Here is a 27,608-nt window from a genome sequence, read left to right on the forward strand (position 1 = left end):
CCTTATATAGAATGAGCAGTCTAGAGAGCTAATGTATAGTACAGTGACTAGAGTTAATGACGACAGTTTGCATGATTGGAATTTCTAAGGCCGTAGATTAAGTGCTCACCATACACACATACAAAGGGGATGGGTATACTAATTTGGCTATAGTCAAATTTGGACTGTATCAAAAGATTATGGACTGTATCAATAGATTAAAGCTATGTGTGGTGGTGCACACCTGTAATCCTCGCTACTCGGAAGGCTGAGGCTACAGGTTTCAAGGCCGCGTGGGCAATCTATTAAGACCCTGTCTCAAAATGAAATTTAGAAACGGCTGGGGTGTAGCTCAGTGGTAGAGTGTCAGGCTTAACCTCCAGTACTGTAAAAAAATATCAATTTATATATTTTAAATATTGACAAGTCTTAGTTTAAAATTAAATATAAGAGGGGGGAAAAAAGAAGAATTCCAATTTCCTGAAAAACAGTGAATCTATTCAGGGCTATACTAATAACTTAGTCAAAGTTGAAGACTTCCATTCAGTCTTTTCACCTTGTTCTGATGCCTCATTCTCACACAAAAAAATGGAAAAAATGGTGAAGCATGATGGTACACATCTGTAAGTCAAGCAAATCTGGAGGCTGAGGCAGGAGAATCACAAGTTGGAGGCCAGCCCAAGCAACTTGAAGAAGGCCCTTAGCAACTTAATGAAAACCTGTCTCAAAATAAAAAGGGCTGGGGATGTGACTCAGGAAAGCACCCCTGGGTTCAATCCCTAGTGCCCTCCCCCCAAAAAAACAAAATGGAAACATAGGTCAGTTCTAAGTTGTTGTTTTTTTTCAAGTTCTGAATAAGATCCAGAAATACTAATGACGTGAGCACAAGAGTAATATCCAAGGGCTGGGGATATGGCTCAGCTGCACAGCACTTACTACCATGTGTGAGGCTTTGGGGGTGGAGTGTGTGTGTGTGTGTGTGTGTGTGTGTGTGTGTGTGTGTGTGTGTAGGAGAGAAAGAAAGACAACCCTTTACCTGTTTGATAGTGTTTCACGTGATCTCATAGATCTTGTTCAGCAAACAGGGGTACAGTCAATCACTAATCAAAAAGGAAGAGGAAACTGTGAATCATCTTGTGATCTAAATGAGTCACTCAGGATGTAGAGTCCCTAGATTACCAAAGGACAATCTCAGAGTGAGAGCTCTTTCTCAAGTCCCTAATGTACTAGTCACATCTCCAAAGCAACAAACACTCCAGTAATATCGTGGGTGTAAGATGTCCCCTGGAAACTCATGCAGAGGTGAAGTGATTACATGATGACATCTACAGCCAAATCAGTAGATTAATCCATTTGATGGATTAGTGATTTAAAGGAAATATTGTACTTGGAGAGACCTGTAGGCAGCAAGGGTCTGGAAGGAAGAAGTAGGTCACTGGGGACAGGCCTTTTTCTCTGGTGCCTCATTCTCTTTCTGTTTCCCAGCCCTCAGTCATACCCTTCTACCATGATGCTCTGCCTCACTTCAGGCCCAGAGTGATGGAGTTGACCAATCATGGACTAAACTCTGAAACTTGGGAATCTAAAATAAATTTTTCCCTCCCCTAAATTGTTGGGGTTTATTTCCCCCCTAGGTCTTTCAACCACAGCGACCAAAATCAGACTATTTTAGTCACCTTTTTCTCTGCTGTGACCAAAAGATCTGATAAGAACAATTTTAGGGGTGGAAAAGTTTATTTGGGGGCTCTCAGATGGCTGACTCCATTCTTTGGGGACCAAAGGTGGAACATCATGGTAAAAGGTGTGGTAGAGGAAAGTGGCTCAGGATATGGCACCAGGAGGCAGAGAGAGAACTAAGCTCAACAAGGACAAAGTTCAACAAGGCATGCCCCCAGTAACCCTTCAGTCACACCCTATCTGCCTAGTTACCACCCGGTAAATTCCTATCAGGGGATCAATGCACTGATGGGTTGAAGATTTTCATAACCCAATCATTACCCTCTGAGCTTTCTTGCATTTCACACATGAGCACCTCTTATCCAAACCATAACATTCTGCCCCAGAATTCATGCCCATTTCACAATGAAAAATACATTCAGTCACCTTCCAAGAGCCCTCATAGTCTTAACAGTTCTATGATTGTCCAAAAGTCCAAGTTCAAAGTCTCCACCAAGACTCAAGGCAAACTCTCAAAGGAAGCCCCTGTAACAATCAAAAGAAAGTTACAGACATCCAACATATAAGGACACAGAGTACCTAGTTCTGTTCCAAAATAGAGAGAGATGGGCACAAAAAGAAGGGACAGGACCAAAAAGATCGAAATTCAACTGAACAAACAATTCCTACAGCTCCAGTATCTACAGTACATGGCATGATAACGGCATCACCTTAGGGTCAGTGTAGACCTGCCCCATAGCCTTGTCGGTGGCAACCCATGTGGCCTCTTTCTTGGCTTCTCTTTGCTTGATTCCTGCAGCTTTCCAGGTGACTGTCATCTCTTCATCTTGGAGGTCTCCACGGCAACTTCTACTTGCTTCCCACGAGCTGCCCTCTCAGGGGCTGCCTGCTGGGATTCCGGCCCTGCTGCTCTTCGCTTGGCCTCTCAGGCATTCCTCTGAAGTCTCAGTGAAGCCTCCATGACCACCTCTTTCCAGCGTCCTGAATTCCTGCAGAACCGGCACCAGGTGGTTGATGTCAAGGTCTTGTGCCCTCTTGAGCAGTAGCCAAGCCTCCTGGGACCCTGGCTGCAGTAGTCCTTCCGTGCCTGGGCGTCTGAGCTCAGAGAGACGACTTCCTAGACACTCTCTGTACAAGCAGAGTGCTCCCCCTCCCTTCTATTTGCGCCTTCAAGCCTGGCATAGGTATGGTCTTGCAAATGTCTGAGGTGCCCTCAAGCTGTCTTTTCTATTATCTCTGAGTAAAATACTTCAGCATCTCTTGATTGGTTACCTTCTCTTTAATCACCACAGCTTCCTAAGCTCCATTTTTACTCACAATTTTCTGGTCAAACTGCAAGTTTTTTCAAATCTTTATTATTTGCTTTATGCTCTTGATTATCACAATAAACTTTGCTATAATCCCCTGAATGCTGTGCTGCCTTGAAATTTCCTCCACCAGGTTGATTCATCTACCACCTTTAAATTCAGCTTCACAGAGAGTTTTGGGACATGGGAAACCGTCGACAATTTCTTTGTCGGAATGTAATGAGAATGGCTTCCAGTCCAGTTTCCAATACCATCTTCCTTCTCTGAAACCTCATGAGCCCCCTCTTTACTGTCCATAGTCCTACTGGTTTTTGAGCTCCCTTCAGAATCACTCTCTGCTTACATCATTGTAAAGCTTTTCCGGCTTGTAACTGTATACTTTTCAAAATCCTCCCCCCTGCAAATCAGCTCCAAAGGCTTCTGAACAGCACGGTCAGGTTAGTCATAGTGACAACCCCACTTATCCATATCAATTTCTGTTTCAGTCAGCTTATTCATTGCTGTGATCAAAATACCTTACAAGAACAGCAGGAAGAAAAGGTTACTTTCTTATTTTTTTTAAGAGAGAGAGAATTTTTAAATTTTTATATTTACTTTTCAGTGGACACAATATCTTTATTTTATTTTTTTATGTGGTGCTGAGGATCGAACCCAGCACCCCACGCATGCCAGGTGAGCACGCTACCATTTGAGCCACATACCCAGCCCAAGTTTATTTTCTTTTAAGAAAATTTAAGTTCAGTCCATGATTAGCCAACTCTATAGCTCTGGGCCCAAGGGAAGACAGAAATATGTAGCAGAAGGATATGGCAGAGGGAAGCAACTGTGGCAACCAGGAAGCAGAGAGAACTCTGCTCACCAGGGACAAAATATGAACCCTAGTGATTCATTCCTCTAGCCACATCCTTCCTGACTACAGTTATCAACCAGTTAATCCACTGAGTAGGCTATGCCTCACAACCTAATCATTTCACCTCTGAAAATTCTTGCATTGTCTCATATATGAGTTTTTGGGGACACCTCACGTCTAAGCCATAACACCATTCCTATACACGTATCTAAAGGAATTCAAGTCATAGCAGCCTAATTCACAATCGTCAAGTTATATAACCAGCCTAGGTGTCTGGAACCAAATGGATGAATACAGTCAACATGGTACATATACACATGAAGGAGTTTTATTCAGCCATAAAGAAGAACAAAAATATGTCACTTTCAGAAAAGTGGATGGAACTGAAGAGAATCATGTTATGTAAAATAAGCCAGACTCAAAAAGTTGAAGGTCATGTTTTCTCTCATATGCAGAAGTGGAAGAGAATAAAGGAAAAGCAGGATCTCATGAAAATAGAAAAAAAAAAAAAAAGATCATTAGGATAGAGGAAGGAATCAGAAGCAGAGAGGAGGGAGGGCCAGGGAAGATATTGGGGATTGAAATTCATCAAGTTTTATTATGTACAAGTACAAATATGTCACAACAAATCCTATAATTACTTATAATTATTATGCTCTAATTGAAAAATTTAAGATACTTCTAGAGAAGCCAAAATGACATGCAAAAATTCATAAGCAGGAATAATCATAGAAACAAACAGTAATAGCAGCAAGGGACAATAACCTATTACTGCAAGGTTTCAACAGAAGACTTGCAGAGACCCCGATGTGTCACAACTCTGGCAGTTGGACTATGGACTATGCTTGGGGCCCAAGGAACTATAATGCTTCAAGTCTTGCTGGAGCACACAGTCCTACAGGTATCTGAAGGAGGACTTGGCTACTTGAGAGCCTCCGTCAGAACCTCACCTCCAGAACTCTTACTAATCTGATCGTTAATGGGAGAGGCATTCATTCTAAATTAAACCTTGGCCTAGGGGAGGAAAGATAGAAGGAGCTGGGAAAAGGCGCTTCCCTGGCTCCCTGGGAGGAGGAAATCCTGGGTGGACACAGATGCTCTGCAGTCAAGTTCATGGCAAGGTTGCCGCAGAGATGCAGCCCGGCTCCCCTCTCCACCCACACTGCCCCCCGCCCGTGTGTACAAAACAGAGGCCTGGCAGACAATGGTGGCTGCAGATTCCTGGATACGATTCTCCTCAAAGGGTAGGTGTGCTGGCCATCTTTTTGTCACCGTGACCGGGACAGCTGACAAGAATCACTTAGAGAAGCAAGTTTATCTGGGCTCACGGTTCCAGAGGTTCGGTCCATTGTCGGCCAAATCCCTTGCTCTGGCCTCAGGTGAGGCAGAATACGGTGGCAGAGAGAGCAGTGAAGGAAAGCTGCTTGCCTCGTGGCCACCGGAAAGCAGAGAGAGAAACAAAGAGGATCCAGAGGGACAGGACAGAATTCCCCAGGGCCTGCTCCCAGGGCACTACTTCCACCAGCCACGCCCCACCTGCCTGCAATCACCACCCAGGAGCCCATTCAGATTACCACTCCATCAACTGAACGAATGCACCCATTACCTGTGACTCTTATGATCCCATCATTTACCTCCCCCATGAGCCCAGGAGATTTGGGGGGACACCTCACATCCAACCATAACAACAGGCATGGTCCTACTCTCCATGGAGCTGAGCTACATGAGGTTGCTTTGAACAGAAGTACAGCAGAGATGAAGCTGCCCTTCAGAGCACTGGAAGTTTCCACTCCGGGTCTTACGGAGCCCAGAGCTGCCATGTAGGAAGCTCTACTTCCTTGTCGGATGGAAGAGCCACCTGGAAAAGCCGTGGGACGCCACTCAGCATAGAGGGACATGGACACGAAGCTGACTTGGACTCTCTAGATCAGCATCTGAATCAGCAAAGTGGGTTGGTGTTCAACTGGTCTGGGTGACAGTCCTGACCTTGACGGGTGTGCCCCTGCTCACCGGCCACAGATGCTAGCCATCTGCAACCACCACTGAACGGCTGCTTCCCCCGAGAATTGGTGGACCAGAACATGGTGTTGGCAAGGAAGCCATGATGAGGACCATTCCCAGGTCATCAAGACCACCCAGGTCCCTTTTCTTCTGTCCTCCACATTTCATAATGACCTCGTCTCTGCTCAGAAGTGACAGTTAGAAAACAGGAAGATGTCTGGGTTAGAACCTGTATGACCTCATCTGTAGAAGTCCTCCTCTCTGCCACCCAGCCAAAACGATAGTTTTTGGTGATGGATGGTCAGGCTCACCTGGGAGAGAAGAATAGCTAAAAACTGGTTGTAATGTCTTGTTATCGTCCATCTAAAGAAACCATTCAAAGGAAAGACAACCCCCATTGATTCACTGCTTATTAACCCAGGGTTGAAAAAGACCAGGTGGAAAATAATCCTCACACACTTACACAGAAATGAGAAGTTTTACAGCCAGGTTAGGTTCCGTTTGCAAGAGAAACAGAACCTTGCATTTGCTCTGCAAATGCCTCTTTAGGAGGAGTCATGAGTCATACAACATCACACCTAAGAAAGAAGGCGCTTGCAGGAATCCCTAGGGAGCAGGTCTCCACACTGTGGATCAATCTACCCATAAGGGTTGTCTTCAAAATATTTTCAAGATAAAAGGTTGCAGGGAGGGTGGAAAAACAGAATGCTAAGATCTCATTCATGTTGAAATTTTTAAGTGGGAGAGATACACGTGTGCGGTTATGGATTTAAATAGGATGCCAAGCCAGCAGGCAAATCAGCAGTTGGTACACGGGGTAGGGTCTGGGAGGATGTGGGGGGCCAGCTGGTAGTGGAAGGAAGTGGTTTGTATTGTCATAAATACCAGCGGTGGGAGTGGCCATGGATGAGTTTTTGATTGCAGCTGTGGTATAACACATCAGGAGCTGCCCAGCCGTCAAGAGTACCACAGCATAGGTCAGCCCCGCCACCCCAAGTGTGTTATCATCCAATGGGTCTTGGTATTGTAAAGGAACACCCACCCCATCCAGCCTGTGTAAGCCTAGAAGCTTAAAGTGGGATAAGGAGAGGCACCCTGCGCTTGGACACTGGGCTGTGAGCTGGGTAGGACAGTCAGAGGTGGCTCAGGTGGCTGAATCATCAGTGGGCATACACAGAGAGCTGACACTGGGCAGGAGGATCAGCAGGCATAGAGTCTTCCAAGTGTAACCAAGGACACCATCGGAGCACAGGTGGGAGCTGCTAATGTGTGAAGTCAGGTGTAGCGAACCGTAGCCATCAGGATACAGGTTTGTGTTTCAAGCTTAGCAACGTCCAGCATCCCTTAATTCAGCCAGGTGATGCTGCTACCCTTGCAAATCTCAATTATCCTTCATAATGTGATATGACACATGTTCGTTTTGGCAAAGGGAACTGAGCTAATGAGGAACATCTGGTTCGAGTGTTAAGCCTGGCTGTGTACAAACGAGCAATGCTGTGGGTCAAGCATGGCTTACCCCTGCGATTAACAGGGTCCTTAGCTACATAGGCGACGTAGTCTGTTGTGTCCTGTTAAAGAAAAAAACAAGATGTCAGTATCGCTCGTCACGGGGAGAGAACATCACAGGGATACAGTAGATCAATACAAGCTGATAAGGACACTTCCCAGCATACAAAGAATCAAACACTGCCCACACAACAGCCCAACCTAGGCAGCTTCTGGGGATGCAGATTCAGGCTCAGCATGTCCAGGCAGGGCCTGGGGGGCTGCATTTCCAGCCGCCCTCCTGGTGCTGATGCTGCTGGCCCACGTTCACACTAGAGCAGCCGGGATGGAAGGCACTGCTCCTCTGCATGTCGTATCTCCTGGGAAGCTTCCAAAACTGAATCCTATTGCCCAGATAATTTGATTTAACTGGTTTGGCTGTGAGCCTGGAGCATCAGGAATTTTTTTAAGTCCCTAGAAAAATATCAATGTGAACCTAAGTTGAGGACCACGACTCTCAGCAACGTCCATACCTGGGGCCCTCAAATTTGAATTAGTGTCAGAATCCCCTGTAAGTCTTGTTAGAACAGATTTCTGGGCCACACCCTGGAATTTCCCCTCTGGTAGGTCAGGGGTAAGATCCCCAAACTGAATTCCTAACAAGTTACAGCTGCCTCTGGGCTGGGGACCATGCTTTGAGAAGTACTGGTCTGGACGGATGTTCAGAGGTTGATCACAAACATCCCCGTCTTGGGTGATTGAGATAAGAGAGTTCTTTTCTTCTTGGACATAAATAATAATTTTATTCCCTTAAGATATTTTATAAGTTCTATTTAGAAGTTTCACCCTTCCAAGTGAAATAAGACTTTCTTCACCTTCCTTCTCATAAAACCAATGAATAGAGAAAATAAGACTTAAAAAGTATGCCGAAGCTCACACCTGTCATGCGAGTGACTCAGGAGGCTGAGGCAAGAGGATCACGACTTTAAGACCAGATTGAGCAACATAGCAAGACTCCTCAGGGAGAGAGGGAGAGAGAGAGAGAGAGAGAGAGAGAGAGAGAGAGAGAGAGAGAGAGAGAGATTGGTTCAAGGTGATTGATGTGTTCTGACTGTCGTTAGCACCTGTTAGGGTTCTCTTTGGTGACCTCCCTGTCACCATCTATGAGCAGAGGGGACATCTCCTTCTCTCTCAACAGCGCTCCATCAGATCTTCACGTGTCCTCTATAACGGGATCTGGTGAGGATCTGAAGCTGCTGGCAAAACCAGAGATGGCAGCCTGAAGTCAGACTCTTCCTGGCGTCAAGAGAGTAAGGGTTGGAAGGGTCCATGGGAAGCCGTAAGAGCTTCTTGGCGTCACCCTGAGAACCACAGGACCCCGGGGTGTGTCCTCCAGTGTCTGAGAGGTCACCAGATCTAAGGGTCACGATTTCCTATTTCCCCTTCCCTGATAAGCTTGAGAACCTGATATCCAAGATCAGGAGGTGGCTACGGTCACAGACTTCAGGCTGAGATTTGCGATTGGGTTTCCAACATGAAGGTTGGCAGATTTTTAAAGAAAAAAGAAAAGAACAGTCAGAGTAGATGCCTTTGCCCCATTGGAAGTCGACTTCTGTCACATTTGGACATCATGGTGCACAGCTGCAGATTTTCCTTGAATAGGAGAAAGTGGTAGAAGAATTAAACCATCCTTCTGCCCTCGGTAGGAGGGAGACGCTAGATTCAGAACCTTCTGCACCAGGACGGCCAGTCTTACAGCCATCAGGAGCAGAGACTGAGTTCCAGTGAACTTTGTCCATCACAATAAAGTCACGTTACTTTGAATGCCATGGGCTTGACAGTGTTTGTTTGTATTTAATTTCCAAATTGGATTGGAGTTTAGAGTTCAATAAAAAGTGTAAACAAAAGCCATCTCTTCTTGGATTCTGTACAGATTCGGGTCACATCATTAATTTGAGTCAGCATGAATGATATATTCAAGGAAATACTTAACAAAAAAAAAAATCTTACCCTAATCTAAGAAACTCTACTCTGGCTCAAAGTTGGGGGAGGAAGGACAGTAAGAAGACTGATCTGTGTCTCTCAGATGGTCAATGGCTAAGCCTGGACACGGTTGTTCTGATTCTGGTATTGATCTCTTTCTGGAATAGTAGTAGAGTGTAACAGGATTCAAAACAATGTTCTTGAAAAGTTCCAACAAAGGGGTTGCTGCTTCTCTACTTACTCCCTCCCCGAGAACCTCGGAGCCTGGCCATTGCTCTAAAATTCTTTGGGTGGTATTTGGACACTGCTGACCATAGTAGACTCTAATTATTGTGTTGCCTCTTTGGAGAGAGGGATTAATAATATTTTCCAGTCTGTTTCATTTGATGTTTCCATCTACCACTTTCCGACTGTGTAGAACTGAGACACAAAGCATTGAACAACACATGGATTTAGCAGGGGTATCAGGACGAGGGCCTGGAGTCCTTGGTTTTACTTAAAACATTTACCAATAATCGTAATGTGGTAAAATTGTGGTTATGATTCCGTTTGGAATGAGATCTCATGCACTAGCTATTTGGATTGGATAAAATGGAAAGTAACTAGGCTTCCTGTCCTCTGGGATCATGCCATTTTTCTGTATTAGAAAAAAGAATCACAACAAACATAAAAGGTTATGGATTACTTTAAGGGTCAATAAATAGTTCCATTCATTAAAATGAAAAGATGATGAGTATATTTGAAGAAAAAGAACAGGCCCACATCCTGTTTATATCCTGGAGAATAAAATAATTTTATATAAGCCCATGTGTTTGGCTCTCCAGGACCTAGATATTTGTATCTCTACTCAAAATATCATCATTAAGACAAGAATTAAGAAAAGTTCCTGAAAGGAGCTATTGATGCAGTTCAATAATATCTGTCTGTTAGTTTTCCAAACTGGGTTACCTTTGACATTTAGGAAACTGTATTTTCCATCCCCTGCACGAGGAAGGAAAGAGGGAAGGGAAATTGTGGCTCAGAGCATCACATTGGTTAAGCACTTAGACAACCACGGCAAATTACTTAGAGAGAGACAAAGGGAAGGATCTTGGTCTAGACGTGTGTGTGTGAGTGCAGTCGGGGAGGTACTGGACCGTCCTTGCGCATGAGCCCAGGAAATGTAGCATGGGTGTGCCACTGAGGACTTTCCTGTTACAATGGATTGTGAGAAATCGTCAGGATTCGAAAGAAAACAAAGGTACAGCAAGAGCAGAGGAGAAAAGAAAAGGAAGCCACTGTGGTAGACTTTTTTAAAAAAGACTTTTTTAACAAGAGTCCAAACCATGTGAACCCATGGGATGTCACCGCTAAACTGTGCTCTGGTCATCTTTGGTCAATGAAGCAAAGATGTAAGGGCAAAGATTCATGTGCGGGGTGAGCAATCCCTTCTGCCACCAAGTGCCCTGGGTGTGGGGTCTGAGGTGGGGGTGCTGGACAGGAACAGGGCACATGACCAGAGGCACTGGTCCTTGGCAGGAGCCCCCAACCCCAGCCGTGCCTGCCCCTGATGCCCACCACTACTGGACACAGAGAAACACTGCTCTCTCGTTACTGAGATCTGGGTCCCTATGAGACTGTCCTTCAGAAACATCTGGAATCTGCCACAGAAATGGCTCTCTTGACTGACCTCACTCCCACTATGCCAGCGGCAGTTCTGTGACAAGGTGATCCAAGTAGAAGAAATGGGAAGGTCATCAGGAAAATTGCCCTCCTGCGGCTAGCGGCAGACAGGATCCCTAGCATTAAAATAAGGAGCAGTGTGTGCCCAGCACAAGGGCTACTTGGGGGGCGGGGGAAGCAGGGCAAAGAGTGATCAAGACCCCAGCAACTCTGAAAACTGTGGTTCGGGGGTGCAATCTGCCACCTCTTAAAAACGCCAACGCTTGGGCTGGGCTTGTGGCTCAGTGACAGAGCGCTTGCCTTGCATGTGTGAGGCACTGAGTTCGATCCGCAGCACCACTTAAAAAGAAACAAACAAAATAAAGATATTGTGCCCAGGTATAGCTAAAAAAAATATTTCTTTTTTATAAAAAAGGTCAAAGCTTCCAGAATTTCTGACGGTTTTTGGCTATGAAATAAAAATTAACAGCAGGTCCTTGACAGAGGCTACCTACCCCCAAGAAATGATAGTCAAGAAGAGTTTCCAATGTTTGAGAGGGAGAAGTTGGCATCACAGTTAATTTTTGTTTATTGTTCAGAGGGGGCACACTTTAAGGAAGGGTCCCTTCTTGGAAATTCCCCAAAAGTACAAGAGAAAACAAGTCCAAGGACACTTACCGGATCTCCCCCGGAGGCGAAGGAGATGGACTGCATGTGATGATTCGCTATGATCTGTCAGGCCCAAAACAAGAAACGACACGTGCCGTTATGACCCTTCCCACGTCTTGCAAAATCAACCCCTTGTTATCCCATGATCCAAACTGGCGAGTTTTCCTGAAAACTCACAACCGTATGAAAATAGCAACTGTAAGAGTCGCGGCCGTCGACCACCTTTCGGGAGCATTCACAGCCCGATGGCTGCTGTCCAGCTGGTTGGCCTCAGCGGCTTTCTGTCAGTCCTCCCAGGAGCTGTGGAGCGCAAGCATCAGAATTCCACCTGACAGGTGGGGTGGCTGAGGCCCCAGGGACCAAGTGACTTCTTCAGAGGAACCAGCTGTTGACCAAAGACCTCTACCCGCCGGCCAGGATCTCAAGGAAAAGTCTCACCTGCACCCCAGAACACTGCCATTTATGGTGGCTTCCAAAGCCACACCAGGACCCCCAGCACAGACCCCCTAGCTAGCATGGAGGAGGAGGGGCCTATCCCTCTCTCTTTGTCCCATTTGTGCTGTGCACAGACAAAGAAGGAAGCCAGAAACAAGGATCAAGAGCCGGTGCCATCTACAGCACTCGCGTGATTTATCAACGTAGAAACCAGAGAGGACATTCCAAGTTAATTTTAAAATGGGAAATTTCCATTAGCTTTTATAAACCGCAGCATACAGCGGAATTTAGTAGACACTAAGCAAATTAGAAGCTGCCCTAAATTTAAAAAGCTCCATAAGTCTTCCATGCTATTTTTATCTTTCCAAAGACCATGCAATGACATTGGGGTACGTTTCTGGGGGTGGGGAAGAGAGCTCTTGCCTCCATCCCTACACAGCCAGGTTGATTCCTGTACTATCCCCTCAGGCCCTTGTCCTCCGGCCGGCAGGTAGGATTGACAGAGCTACATTTGTGCCATCCCAGGGATGTTTCCAAACAGGCTCCTGTGAAACCCAAATATAATCAAATGATATCACATATTTACTTTTAAATACCTACTTTGGCTGTTGGCAATTGTAAAACTTCAGGATGTAGGCAATCCTGAGCATCTAAGGGACCATAAAGCAGTGTGCCCAAGCCCCGGGTGACCTAAGCTAATAATAGTCACCCTAGAATCCTGTCCTCAGACCACGGTAGAGGGAATGGTGAGGAAATAGGACCCCCCCCCAAATAATGATAACTTTTTGAATTTTGCATAATTAGCTTTTGTGTATTTAATTTTTTGCTTCTAAGACAGCTCCAAAACTGGGGCTTAGAAATTAAATTGGAAGGTAAGATTTAGCAGGGGAAAAATGAAAGTCATATTTAATCAACATGATGCATGATCATTATTGTGTGACTGAATCTAATTCCCTTGAGTAACAGAAAAATTGAAAAGGGGAGGAAGAAAATTAGAGCTAATTGATTCTAATAGATAGAGTCTGTGCTTCTGCTCCAAAGGCTTTATCTCATTCTCCTACTTGGAACTCGGTGGAGTGGAGGAGGTGCTGCCCGTCTGCTCTCTCTGACAGAGCAGGAAGGATCTCACCGTACGGGACTCAATTTGCTGCAGTTGACAATTACAGTCAACAGGAAGGGAGTCCAGAGCCATCTGATCTTTACCTCGGCTCCATCTGCCACCGACTGTACCTTTGTCATCTGAGTGAGCAGCACCTGGGGGTCCGGAGTCCACCCACCGAACCCAGAGGCAAGAAGATAGGAACTGGACACATCCAACCAGCCCAGGTCTCAGGTGGAGCAGGGCCAAATGCAGCAGCAGTGTCCTGGGGGCCTCTTCTCTTTTATGGGGGGGGGGAGGGAGAAGAGCCCATGGAATTGAGGGTTACAGACTGAAGATTCCTGGAATCTGAAGTCCCCAGCAATAGAGAAGGAGAATGGGAATGAGCAGCGATGGGATGCAGGGCTGAGTGGACCAGCCACCACAAACAGCGGGGGGGGGGACTCCACCTGACACAGCGCAGGCCAAGGCCGAGCCTCCCCAACAAGCCTCCCCACAGCCTCAAGGGCTAATCACCCCGTCCTGGGCACAGTTAGTCAGTATGCAAAGACGAGGGATCATCTGTGGGTCCCAGGAACACAGAAGAATGGAGCGAGAGTGGTATCCACTTATGCCCAAACAAAGCCTGGACGTGGCTTCTCAGTTCTATGCAGAATCTAGAATTTATTTCTACCTCTTGGGTAGGAGTTGGAGGCATAAATGAAGCTGAGGATACTGCTCGTCCACCTGGGGTTATGGAGGCCAATAAACAGAAATAGGTGTAGGAACATGAAGTCAGCCACGGGCATCCTTGGTAACATGGTCAGAGTCATGGAGTGTGAGGGGCAGAGGTCACATCCAGTGTCCAGCTCACATTGCCAGCACTGTAGGCTGGGCAGAGCAGGGGAGGACAGAAAGATGACTATTGATTCAACCTCGACAGGCCAGCCCCTTCAAAGTTGATACAATAAAAATGTCCACTCCACATCCACTTTTTCACCAGGCAAAGTTTTCTGCCTTATTTGACCTTCAGAATCTCCTGTTGGGAGCCAGGACCATCATTCATATACCCATTTTTCCAACTGAAGAAACTTGCTATAAGAATCATAAGACACACGCTGCCCAGAAACGCAATCATCCTACATGGAATTAGCCGCACTGACCACGGCTGTGCGGCGTTGGTCAGCTCTGAATCCACCCACCCTGTCTGGGTCATGGATATGCCACATCTTATCCGCCCTGCGACACCTTGAACTAAGATGTTCCAAGACCATAAACCACTAAAGAAGAAACACTTCTGTCAATCGGACCAAGGCAGGCCAGACACTTCAAAGTTGATAAAATAAAAAACGTCATCTATAAAAACCAATAGAACACGGTTCTACAAGGGATAAGACGTCAAGAGAAGACTTTTGCACCTACATCACCTTTTTCATCACATTGCAAATAAAAACAGTTTCTTCCATCGTCCTTCGAAAAACAACAAAAAATAGTTACTAACAGCCAAATTAAAGAGAACCCATCCCACCCGTCATTCTCTTGGCGGCCAAAGTTCAGAGACTGATCCAGATTTGACCCAAACATGTTCTAACCGGGGGTCTGGTGAGGCTGCCCTGGGAAGACCATTGCTGGGCTCGGGGAGGGCCGGGAGGCCTGGGCGACCACACACCTGTTTGGAGTCGGGTGTCCGCAGGTTCAGGCTGGCGGTGGAGATGGTCAGGGAGATGCTCATCCCTGCAAACTGGAGGTTGCTCTTCCCCAGGATGCTGGACAGCATTTTGCTCGGAGGCTGTGAAATCCAAGAGCATGTTTTGATCTGTTTTTGATTTACAGAAGGCCACCCTGCCCGACCTCTGCGCTGGCCTCCTCTACAAGGGTGGAGACCCAGATGTCAGCCACACACAGCCCCCCCACCAGCCCTCACGGACCCCTCCTCCCACCCCAGGCACGGGAAGAGGAAGATGAGTGAGCCGGGAGGGAGAGAGCGGAGGCTGACAGGTGGCATCTAGAAGATGCACTGCTACCTCTCAGGAAAGACCACAGCAGACCAGTGTGGGGGGTTCCACGCAATCTCCAAGGATGGTGAGTGTTGGTTGCTAAGGGAATGCGCCCCAGATCCTTCCACACAATCACCTTCTGGGTGGGGGTTCACATAGAGAGCCCAGCTAGGATCCTGTGGCCTGAGCCAGCCCAGGGTGGACTGACCCGGGCTGGCTATTACTGGTGTCCCAACCTTCTTTCAGGAACCAAAGGGCTGCATGTCCAGTGAGGTGCCTTCTGCCCCAGTCCCTGGACAAATCCTGCCCACACTCATTTCTCTGTCCTTTGGGACCAACCAACCCATCTTTTCAATTTGAAGTAGAGCATTCTCTCTTTCCGGATGCCAGTTAGTTCTAACAAGGCACACACTGTTTTCATCTCCTGGGAAAGAAAAGGAAGTGACGAAGGCCAGGGGTTTCTCAAGTGGAGTTGGCACACTCCACCTGCTGAAGGTCAAGCCACAGAATGTTCCGGCAGACTGGGATAAATCACTGACGTCCGTATCGGCTGGCCTTCTCTTTCTCTCTCTCAACCGGGCGTACCCCGTTTAATTAGCCAATCAGAATAGGCTTACAGTTTAGGATTTCTATCCAGCCAATGAACTTTCTCCAAAAATAACTTTTTATGGAAATCCCCTACTAAAAGGAAAAAAAAAAAACCCTCTTCCATGCTTGCCTTAGGGGACACTATTTGTGGCTACCCTGATTCAGTGTGCCCAAATCGCAGCACTTTGCTTCCAAGATAAATGCTATTTCTTTTGTCTCTCTGTGCTGATTTTTCTTTTTTTTTTTTTTAAGTCAACACTCCTGAAAAAGATATTTAAAAATAGAGATGCCCAGGCCCCACCTGTGAGATCTGGGTCAAGTGCACCTGAGGTGAAGCCCAGAAATGGGCACCGTTTCTTCCTCCTCCCACCAAGAGGACTATGAGGGTAACCCAAGACTTGTGAGTACCACCCATCTTTGGGAGTGAAGCTCCCTATCTCTGTTCTCAGATACTTCTCCGTCCCTGAATCCAAGATTCAGAGCCTCTCTTGGTCCTCAATGTCTGCAGAGGATCGACCAGACCTAAACTGACACACCTATTAATGTCACCCACGTTCTTTGCCTGCTCTCTCTCTCCAGTCGACCTGGAGGTACGTGAATGCCCCCATCTCTGAAGACAGAAACAACCTGGTGCCCTGGGAATAGCAAAGCCAAGCTCACCAACTGCCCAAATGATCTGGAAAGGCTCAGCCTCCAGAGTCAATTCAGGGTTCTCTAAGGTATGCTTCCCGCACAATTCAGTCCAGTCCTAGAAAGCCCATGATTGTGGGTGCCAGTTAATGTCGTCACCAGACGATTCACTGAAGAGGGTTTTCTCTGATTTCTCTTCACTAGGATTTTTCCCTGTCTTGTGAAACCATGTTCAGGGTGAAAAGAATATGAAGTTGAACACTCAGGCTCTGGAGCAGGTGGTGTGGGCCCAACCTAACTCCACCACCCGCTCAAGCTCTGCATCTCATCTCGTCTCTGCCTCTCAGTTCTCATCATCTGTGACGTGAGGATTTCCAGTGGTGTTGTGGAGCTAGCTAGTATCAGCGAAGGAGACCCAATTAGACATTTATATGAGCTGGCTAATATACAGATTTCTTAAACATTAACTTATACAGACTCACAATTAAATAGAACTCATCTCAAGAGCAGACCATCAATGCTCAACACTCCATATCCTACTGGTTTTGTTGCATAAAATATGAACTCTGCCTTTCAGGTTATGTCTACTGAACCTTGGTGGTACAAGTACTGTGTAGTGATGTGTTACTGTACGTCTCTTTCCTGACTCCATTTCTGGAGATGCATGATAAAAGCTTGCGCTCAGCACATGGAAGTATTTACACCACAGAAATTGGCAGATGCTGCAGATTCAGTGCTTCTTGTTCCCCCTCTCAACCCTAAGAGCTGGTTGTTAAGCATTTCTTCCAGCACACCACTGGGAGGTCTACCACGAAGCATAGTTAGGATGGAGTGAACTACATTCTACAAAGTGCTTTCAGGACACAGAAGCCTGGCCAAGTGTTTGCTGCCCTTGCCATCTTAGAGTTTAAGCCACAGGGAGTAACCAAGGTTTCTGCTTTTGGACAGCCGTGACAGCTCACTGTCCCCAGCCACGTGAGGGAGCAATCTCAGCTCTCTTTGCTGGTAAAAACAACAAGGGCAAGGCCAGGGGAAGAGGACAAGGAGCAGTTGTGTGGTTGAAGGCCCTGGGAGGTGAGAGAGGACGGAAAGGAGGAGACAGACACGTAGTACCTTTCTCTTCTTGAAGGCTCCTTTGGCACCGGGTACGGCTTCGCACACACGGCTGATGGCTTCCCTTAGGAGGACAGGGAGAGAGATCCATTTAATCATGTGTCCATCGGCATTCTAGACCCCAGAAACTCGCCACTCAAAAGCCCACAGAAAATAACTGCCTGCTTCTCTCCACAGAGAAAATAGACCTGCCCTCCACCCCTCCTGTAAAAAGTGAGACTAAACAGAACACAGACAGGTCACTTCAACCTCTCACTAGGCACACCCAGGCTCTTTTCATCATGATAGCTGGTGCTAATAGTGTTATATGACCAATGGCACAGGTTTTGTTTTTCTTTTTTCCAGAGTCTGTTTTTTATTTTATCTCATTTTATTCAGAGAAAGAGAGAGAGAATTTTTTAATATTTATTTTTTAGTTCTCGGCGGACACAACATCTTTGTCTGTGGTGCTGAGGATCGAACCTGGGCCGCACGCATGCCAGGCGAGCGTGCTGCCCTTGAGCCACATCCCCGGCCCCCAGAGTCTGTTTTTTAAAATCAGCACCCTCAAGTGTACTTTTCCCAGGGTTATCTTCATTGCTGTGGTCAGGGCACCAGGGCCAAACCTGATTAATCAATCAGTCACTGCTATTGATCAGCATTCTACTGAAGTGAGTGAGAAAGTAATTGAAATAAATCTGCTCCTTGGAGTTTGATACCCAGCTTCTGCACTTATAAATACAGACAGTCCTGGTTTACAGTGATTCAATTTACAATTTTCCGACTTTACCAGGGTGTGAAAGCAATACAGAGTCAGTAGAAACCATGCTTGAATCTTGAATTCTATTTTTTTTTTTAAGTTTTAGGCTTTCAAAATATTTTGTTTTGCTTTTCATTAATATGCATTAATTGTATGTGAATTAATGGTGTCCAGTGTGATATTTCCACACATGTATAAAGCATGCTTTGATCAAATCCAGCCTCCATTTATTAAACCCCCTTTCCAAATGCTGGTCATCGCTATCCTACAATCAGGTGACTATTTTTAGCTTTCCCAGATGAAAAAGGTATTGTCCTTCTGTGTCTGGCTCATTTCACTTAACATGATGTCCCCCAGTTCCATCCATATGATCCTCTCTGGACAGGGGCAGTGAACCTGGGCTCCCAGTCTGGATGGAGGGTAAGAGACCACCACTCCACAGAGTGCTGTTGATATGCTAGCATCTTCCATGAGTCCAACGGATGCATTTTCCACTTACAAAATTCTCAACTTACGACAGATTTATAAGTCCAGAAGAAGCTGCACCATAAAATCAAGAGTTTAGAAGAAGAAAAGGAGCTCCTGTTGTGTGTAACTGAGTCAGAAATGAGGCTACGTGCAGGGTAGCTCCTTGGAACAGCATTGGTTGAGCGGCTACTCTGTGTCAAGCCGCATCCTGGTTCAAGGAGTCAAAGAGTATGCGTAATGTTGAGGGACACTGAAGGGGGACCAACAGGACAGGGGTCTCACAGACGGGTCTGGCCACACTTGGGCAGGAAGTCAGGGAAGAGTGTAAAGTAAAGGTTTCTGAGGTGCACATGCAGGCAGTGGAAGCCTGTGGTGAAGGGGACACCCGGAAGCAGACACAGTTCAACTCCATGACTCAGCCAAGGTGAGGACTGACGGGGAGACAGGGTGAAGGTGGCTACAAAATCAGGAGCCCAACAAGGAGATGCACCGAGGACTTCTCAACTCCCACAAAAAAACAAAGAGAAAATATTTCAATAGCAGAGAACAAATAAACAGAAGTCTGGAGAAATGAGGAATGAAAAAGAAAAGAAAAGATAAAGGTCCTCAGCAACCTCCCACAAACTTTGCAAACGAAGTGCTTCTTGCATTTAATTTTTATCTATCATCTGGAGGACAAGTAATCACTATTGCAATGCAAGGCTCTTAGGAGAAATATGTCCTTGTCTAATTAGGCAAGAGCTTGTCTCAACAAGATTCCCATTTGCCATTCAATTCATTGTAAAGAGTGGGGAAGGAAACATTTTTCTAGAAGTTCGGATGCCAAGAAAACTATATGAATCATCACGACTTGGAAAAAGTGAAGAAAGAAGCCAATGATTTTGATGCTTTTATGCTTCCTCCAATTTTTTAAATAATATCCCAACTTTGGTTCTAGCAAAACGGTCAAATACGTATCACCCAAAATACTGTCTAAAAGTAAACTCCTTGTTACTTTTAGAAGAAGGTCACATTGTCTTTTTATAGAATCATAAAAACCTCAGTGTCTATATTTTATCTCTTTAATTTTTTTTTTAAAAAGCAGGTCCGTGACCCTCTGCACTATGCTTATTAAGTGAATTGATATATTTAGCTCAGTGCAGCTGCTAAATCTCTGATGGTCCCAGCAAGCTAGAAAAAAAAAAAATGCTATATGCAGAATATCTCCCCTAAGTCATTCCTTAAATATCCCCAATAATCACTGGATATCTTTTTTTATTCGCTGACATGGAACATAAGAGAGTGGGAAAAAAATCAGTCTTAGCAACAGGATGCATGCTACCAAAGGCCTGGCCTGCTCTGGCCATAGGACTTTTGCCACAGGCTGCTATTCTTCATGTGCTGGAGAAACTACACATCAGCATTCAGAAGGGATTTCAAAGCCCTGCAGAAAATAAACTGTTCTCTCCAACAGTGGTCACACAGAGAGGCACACAAGGGTCTCAGGGAACATGGAGACACTCCATCTTTTGTCCTTAAAATTTGCAAATGTAAGGAGTCTCAGAAATTGCTCAGAGCTCATGCACTCAAGAGAAGTCCTAAGGATCCCCCTTGGGAGCCTTTAGAATCCCCAGAGGTTTTCAAATCAAGCTGCTTTTCAGAAAAAGGTTCTGCCTTCATAATTGGCATAAATTCATTTCTAATGCTCATGTGCTAATACGTGTGTGCGAATCCTCATTTCAACCCGGCTGATGGTATCTATTTCTGTTTGAAATAGAAATGTGACACAACTATTAAAAATCGCAATATTTAGATGCCTGAAATTAGTAACTTCAACTCCAAAGTCTAATTTTAAATGTAACTGTTCTCAATTTCCTTGCTGTTGAAGCTCAGTGCATCTTAGCAAGAAACACCGCTTCAATTTGTTCATTTAGCAATAATTATTTAGCTTCGTGTAATTTCATTTAATCCCCATTTGAACCTCAGGTACCAATTTTGCCCTGTTTTTAATAACAGAGTTTGCTTCTTAACATTCTGTTCAGTACAACACCATTTCAGTAAGCCAGACTCTGTCCTCAGAACTCTGCTAATACAAAAATGGAACATTTGGCAAACTCCGTGGTCATCTGAAAGTAGCCGGAGCCAGCCTGCTAACCCTCAGTTCCAAGATTTTACCATTTTCCCCCATTCAAACTAAAATTCTCATCACTAGAGCCAGACCTTCAAAAGCTCATAGCTTGTTTTTTGTTGTTTTGTTGTTTGTTTTTTGAAAAGCAGAATTTTAAAATTGAAAACTTTGAAGTCATGTGACACTATCTCTCAGCTCATCTGCCGTCTCATGGCTGGCCACACAATCCCCAGATATACATGTGAGCCGCCTGCAGGCAGGCACGCGCGTGCGCGCGCGCGCGCGCACACACACACACACACACACACACAGTTTTTTGAAACAATAAAAAATAGAATAGTAAAACAAATAAACACATGTTCCAGCAAATTGAAATCAATTTCACAAACACACAGACATAAAAGGAGTGATCTATGTGATAATAATACACATCAGTAGAAAGCCAGCCAGTCAGGGGCTTCTAAGAGAGTGGACAGGTACCCAAGGAAAAAAACCAAGCTGAGTTCCTCTCTCATGCCTTAAATGCAAAAAAAAAAAAAAAAAAAAAAAAAAAAAAAAAAAAATCCTAGATGGATTGCAAATTGAATTCATTTGTGAAAAAAAAAAAAACACCTAAAAGTACTAAATGAAAACTCGGAAGAATTTATTTTTAATTATCTTTGAATGGGAGGATGATACAAAACCCATAGAACATAAATATTGACACAAGTTATAGCATAAAAATTTAGGCCCAAAGAAAACCATGGAAACATTTCACAGTCAAAGAGAGAATTGTTTTAATGCAAGTCAATAAGGAAAATATCAAAAACCCAGTGGAAAACTAAGCAAAGGGTAAGGACAGAGTGTTCACAGGAAACGAAATACAAATGGCTTTTGAAAGTAGGAAAAGGTTCTCGACTTTGTGCATAACAGAAATCCAAATGAAAACCTCCCTACTGAAGCTGCATTTCCGTAGCCAAAGATGAACACGTGGTAATACTTTGTAGGGACAAAGGCCCTTCTGCATTGGTGAGTAAGGAACTTGACACGGCCTTAGCCCGCCAAGGTCAGATGCCTGACAAATGGAAGGTGCACAAACCCTTTGGTTTGGAAGAACGTTTGCTCTAGACTTGCTCAGGCCAAATGACTTCACACACAGTTTCTAATAGACTGTCAGGAAATAATCAGCAATTATCTCCAAAACCCAGCTAGCTCAACTACGGCACAGCCACCAAACAGACCACAACATGGCCACAGCCCCTCACACGGCATCCAAAGTGCTGTTTCTGCTACTCTCACCCCACTCTTAGCCTCCTTTAATCAGATACATGTTCTCACAAGCTGTTCCTGCAAAATCACGAGCACCTTCCATACTACAGATTGAGTGGGCAGCTTCTGTCCTCAGCTGATCTCGTCCACCCCCGGAGCTCCTGGATCTCTCTCTCTCCCATGTGAGTTTCTTGCCTCCTCTGAGCACCCGTCTCCTCCCTGGAACTTGAGTGAGTGGAATGAATACACGCAGTTCCAGCCAGAACTATCTCCCGCCTCCCACCGGCCCTTGTCTTTTTTCTTTCTCTTTTTTTAAAGTAAATGTGCATTTACTTGATTTTTATATTTTTACTACTACATTAAACTTACACGTAACAGTAGGGTTCGTTCAGACATTTCAATCTCCAGGACCTTCCCTTCCTCTTTCTGTGTGCTCCCCACCCAGAGGAAGCCCCCAGCCACACCCTGAACCCTACCCACTCACTTTCCAAAAAGAAAAAGTCCTCAGTCACTTAGGAGGACAACCCCTCCCTCTCCATTTTTCCCAGCTACAATAAAAACATGCCCAACTTTGGCAGAACCGTCAGAATCCCGAACTTCAACAAAAGCAAAGAAGCCCCTCCCCTCCCCTAAGTCCGGCTGTGGCTGGAAAGTTCAGATGGCCACAGAAGAATCCTGTCTCCTAAGCGTCTAGCTGCAGCTCCTGACTCCTTAGTGGGTTGGAGGGTGACTCCGGGGACGGATACAGAGGTCAGGGTTCAAGCAGTGACATGGACTGCGATGGCCCTGGGCCCTCTGGTTAGGGCTAAAGTTTTCAGCTGACTCCTTTGCCCTTCTCAGTCTCCTGCTTGATTCTTTGAAGTCTCCTCCACTGGAGAAGGCAGTAGCCCTCCCTCATCCATAGTTTCATTTCCCATGGTTTCAATAAGTTGTCTGAGGTCAAATGCAGTTCAAAAATGTTAAATGGAAAGTTTTTAAACTTTGAATTGCACACATTCTAAATGGTGTGACATTTCTCACCCTCCTGCTCCATCTCCATCCTAAGACATGAATCCTCCCTTTGTTCAGAGTATCCGTGCTGTATACACTACCTCCCCATTTACTCACTGAGTAGCCATCTTGATATCAGATTCACTTTCATAGTATAGAGGCGCTTATGTTCAGATAACACTTATTTTACTTAATACTGACCCTACAGCACAAGAACTGTGAGGTTAGCAATTCAGATATGCCAAAGATCAAGTGCTTTCTTTAAGTGAAAAGGGGAAAGCACTTGATGGCATTTTTTGAGACAGAGAGAGAGAGAGAGAGAGAGAGAGAGAGAAGGGAGAGCACATCCCCTGGACCATGGCAGGCTGAAGTCTAGACTGCAGAGGGCTAGACAAGGCTACTCAGTGTAGCGTGGAATCTGCAGACCAATGGAAACCTTGCAAATGCTCATTTTCGTTCCCAGTCTTTAAGAATTTCTTATCTTTTTGGAGAAATATATCCTCTGAGATGAAACACCAAAGAGTAAAGAACACAATTCCACAAAATCTGCTTCCCTAGTTGCAAAGGTGTAATACAGGAGAAGCAAGTGAGCTGGCCCCAAAGCCTCTGTGGGACCTCACGTTGCTGGGCATTGCTCTAAGTGCCACCAAGTGCTGCCTCATTCAGTGCTCACCATCCTAGGGAACTGGGAACCATTGAGGCCTGTTTAATAGATGAGGGAGTGGAGGCGCAGACACAGTAAGTGACAAGCCCAAGGTCATACAATCAACAAGTGCCTGAGCCCATCGAGAGCCCAGGGACTGTGATACAAGTGCCACGGATCCAGGGGCTGCACAGCCAGCCTGGGTGGGGGACACAGGAGGGACAGTGCTCTCTGAGCTGGTGCATGCATTGCCCAGCAAAGCCATCTCACAAAGGGTTTGCAAACTTAGAATCCTGAGAACCAGAGTCCCACAGGAGCTTTAGAATCGTGAGCATCAATTCAAGTCCTCCAGGGAGTGGAGAAATGAGTGTGATGTGATAGAGCCTCTGGGACCGGAAAGCAGGGCTGTGATGTTGAATATCTGCCTTGAGAGGATTCTCCAACCACGGTGGACAGGGGATGCGCTTAGCAACGAGGACCGTCTATCAACAGGCACAGCATGAGGGAATCCTGCTAGAACCAGACAAACAGCGCGTGCTGTGGGCTTCCACATAAGTACAAAAGTCCAGGAAGGGCAGACCAGCGTGTCGCAAGAAAGCACATCAGGGGTTCTCTGGTGGAAAGCGGCGAATCGTGGTTGCAGGGGACTCCAAGAGACCTTTAAGGATGTTAAAGATCTTCGCTATATCTTGAGTGTGGTCACGGTTTCACAGGTGTACACATGCATCACACTTACCCAGATGCACATTTTAAAAATTGGGAGTTGGGTTGGGATTGTGGCTCAGTGGCAAAGTGCTTGCCTCGCATGCATGAGGCACTGGGTTCAGTCTTCAGCAAGACATAAAAATACATACATACATAAATAAATAAATAAATAAAGTTATTGTGTCCATCTACAACTAAAAAACATATATCTTTTAAAAAATTGGGGGTTTAATGCATACCTCAGTAAAGCACAGTGGGGTGACTATATATAGGTCACAATAATATAAAGAAAAAAATATATATATATATAAATAAAAAATATTTGGCCCTGAAATAGCTGTCATAAATTTACTGATATTCATTATTTCTAAGTAGCCAATATAATGACATGGTTGATGTCATTATATTGTGTACCAAACAGCCACCAAGACCTATTATATATTTTATGAAGATCTGGAAGAGGTTAGTTAGCTCGAAGGTTCCAGACAAAGAAACGCAAGAGAGAAATGCTAATGAGCCTGATTTGATCAGAGCATGTGGAGTACATGTATTAAAACCCAACACTGAACTTCATCAATATGTACAAGTATTATGCTTCCATCAGAAAATAAATTCCATTTAAATAAGACACCACCTCGTCGTGGTGATGTGATATTGTCCCACAAAATCCTACTTGGTTTTTATTTTCTAAAAACAACAAAAAAAAAGAACACCACACACATTGACAGTCTCATGGGATTCTCAGACTGTTCTGGGTAGAGAGGAAATTAGAGACTGGAATACAAGTGCCCAGAGGTGGTCAAAAGAAAGGCCCAGGGCAGAATCCACCTGGGCCTAACTAGCTGTGTGGACTTAGGGAAATGACTCGACGTCCCTGAGCCTAACCCTCTCCACGTGTAAAGTGAAGATAAAATGCGGCAATTTTGCAGATTAAATAAAGTGAAGTGCTTATCACCGATCCTGGGGCAGAACACAGAGTCCCTGTCTCTCACACCCTTTGTGACTATACAAAGCCCCTCAAAGCCCGGGCTACCTGTCCCCTGCCTCTCCTCCTGCCACCAGGAATGAGGAGGCCCTGAATCCTTCCAGACCTGCTATCCCTGAAGATCCCCTCCCACTGAGCAAACCTGCCTTGCTTCCTCTTCCCGCCAACAGCACTCGAGGTCCAGCACCACACAGACCCTGCCCCACTCCAGGACCTACTTTTATAGATTTGGAGGCAGCTCTCATCCCTCTACAGAATCTTAGTTCTAAGAGCAGTGCCATCTGCCGCAGCAGAGGGTCACAAATCACGGTTCCCTGCTTCCTGGCTGCCCCTGTCTGCAGGCACCCCCACGACCGTGTTCTGAAGGTGATTTGTTCCCACCAAAACTCACGCCGAGGCTTGGTCCCCAGCGTGGCACTGTTGAGTGGCGGGGCAGAGGGAGGATGTTTGGGTCCTGGGGTGGCGCGCTTGGGTGTGGATTAATGCCTTCCGTAAGGAAATAAGTCAGCTCTCTCGGGGGCTCAGCCCACTTTGTCTCTTTCGCCCCCACCTGCTGGCCCTTCTGTTTTCCGCCATGTGTTGAGGCAGCACAAGGCCCTCACCAGGAGACGCTGGTGCCGTCTTGGACTTCCAGCCTCCAGAACCAAGAGCAAAAACAAGCTTCTATTATTTACCAACCACCCAGCCTTGGGCATTCTGATACAGAAACAGAAAACAGGCAAAGTCACTGACCATTCTAAAGGGAGTGGACAGAACTTCATTCACCGCCCCAGGGCACATCTTCATAGATTTGGCCACTGGTTCTATCGCTGCCACCTTGGATGACTGACAAGTTTACACACACAAAGAATTTGCAGACAACTAATTCCCCAGAGGTTCTACCCCTACGGGGCATACCTCCCACCGTGTACATGGGTAGGATTCTTTGTAGCCCCAGGAATAGGAGTTTACGCTTCTCTGTGAAACTGAGGGAAAGCCTTATCAACCATCTCTTCTTAGTTCTAGAATTAACCTTCTTGACCTTACCCCAAACCCTGTCCTCAGAGAGGTGGATTCGTCTTGCCCTGCTCATAAATAAATTCTGTGTGAGTGTGTGTGTGTGTGTGTGTGTGTGTGTGTGTGATGCTGTGACTGAACAAAGGCCCTTATACGTGTTAGACAAGTGCTCTACCGCTCAGTTACATCCTCAGCCCCACTCTTTCTGATCTGCAAAACTCATCATTTCAGGGACTGACCTACTGCATGCCAGGAAACATGGGCCAGGTCTAGTAACATACGTCCTCAGTTCTTTCCTGCTGGAGACCCTGATTATTCTAGCCTCTGGGCTTGTTTTGCTATTGTCCAGTATTTCAGAGATTCCTAAGCTCCTCCCCAGTCACTCATTTTATCAGCCTTTCCCTCCAGTGAAGACAGCTGATTGCAGCAAGGCTGAGGATGTAGCCCCATGGTACAGCATGAAGGGACGGCTGACCTACTAGGTTTTATCATGAAGAAGGAGTCTTCAGAAAATAGCCAGGTGAGAGTCAGAGCCAGAGCACTGGGTTCCTAGGATCCAGGCTGAAGAGTGTGGGGGCCTGAGGTGCAGGAAGCCTCAAGTTCACAGGCAGCTCTGGAAATTCAAAGGCAGCAAGACAAGGCTGCAGGATCAAGAGGAGGCTGCCGCCACAGTGCCCGAGGAAGAGTCTGCCAACGGTTCTGACTGCATCCTGCTGTGCTCAGGGCTAGACTCCAACACCGAGAATGAGACCCTTTGCACAAGGCTGTCTGAACCACGCACACCCGACTGAATATCCGGCCCCGGCACTCAGTCTTCTGGATTCACTTTTCTTTGTAAAATGGAAGCCAAATCATTTTGGGGAGCCTCCTTTAGCCAGGTCAGTAGAGACACAAGCCAGGCTGGCTGCCACAGTCCTGTGTCTGCTGAAGCACCCAGAGGCAGAGTGCATTTCCCACAAAGCCTTTTCCTGCAGGTCCACGGACACGGATCTCAGAGGCCACCAAAAATAGGTCAGACAACAGAAGGATTTCAAATGCAGCCCTGTTTGCAGACCTCAGCTACAAAGATATGTCATCCGTGATTGTTCCACACGAGGCCTGATGGGTTTCATCCGGTTTCTGTTTAACTCGACTTTACACAGCTGTTTTCAAGGGCACCAACCCAGAGAAGGGTCTGAGTGCTGAGCTCACCTCCCAGAGACTCACACTGGCTTTTCCAAACAGGACCCAGCATGCTTTAACTCTCACGACCTGGGGGTGAGAGCAATGCTTCCCCAAATGCCTCCCATCTGCC

General features: G+C 45.9%; 1 protein-coding gene across 2 annotated transcripts in view; it reads right to left on the reverse strand.

Moving 5' to 3' along the window:
• Shc3 (SHC adaptor protein 3) overlaps positions 1–27,608 on the reverse strand; it is a 173,248-nt gene that overhangs the window by 69,143 nt on the left and 76,497 nt on the right. For both annotated transcript variants that reach the window (XM_078030657.1, XM_078030658.1), the window contains exons 3-6: positions 17,434–17,497; positions 14,775–14,894; positions 11,602–11,655; positions 7,331–7,382 (exon numbers count right to left, since the gene is read on the reverse strand). In XM_078030657.1, coding sequence (XP_077886783.1) covers positions 7,331–7,382; positions 11,602–11,655; positions 14,775–14,894; positions 17,434–17,497 — 290 coding nt within the window. The remainder of the gene's footprint in view (positions 1–7,330; positions 7,383–11,601; positions 11,656–14,774; positions 14,895–17,433; positions 17,498–27,608) is intronic.

Source organism: Ictidomys tridecemlineatus, chromosome 13 (assembly GCF_052094955.1).
Source record: "Ictidomys tridecemlineatus isolate mIctTri1 chromosome 13, mIctTri1.hap1, whole genome shotgun sequence".
NCBI classification, from domain to species: domain Eukaryota; kingdom Metazoa; phylum Chordata; class Mammalia; order Rodentia; family Sciuridae; genus Ictidomys; species Ictidomys tridecemlineatus.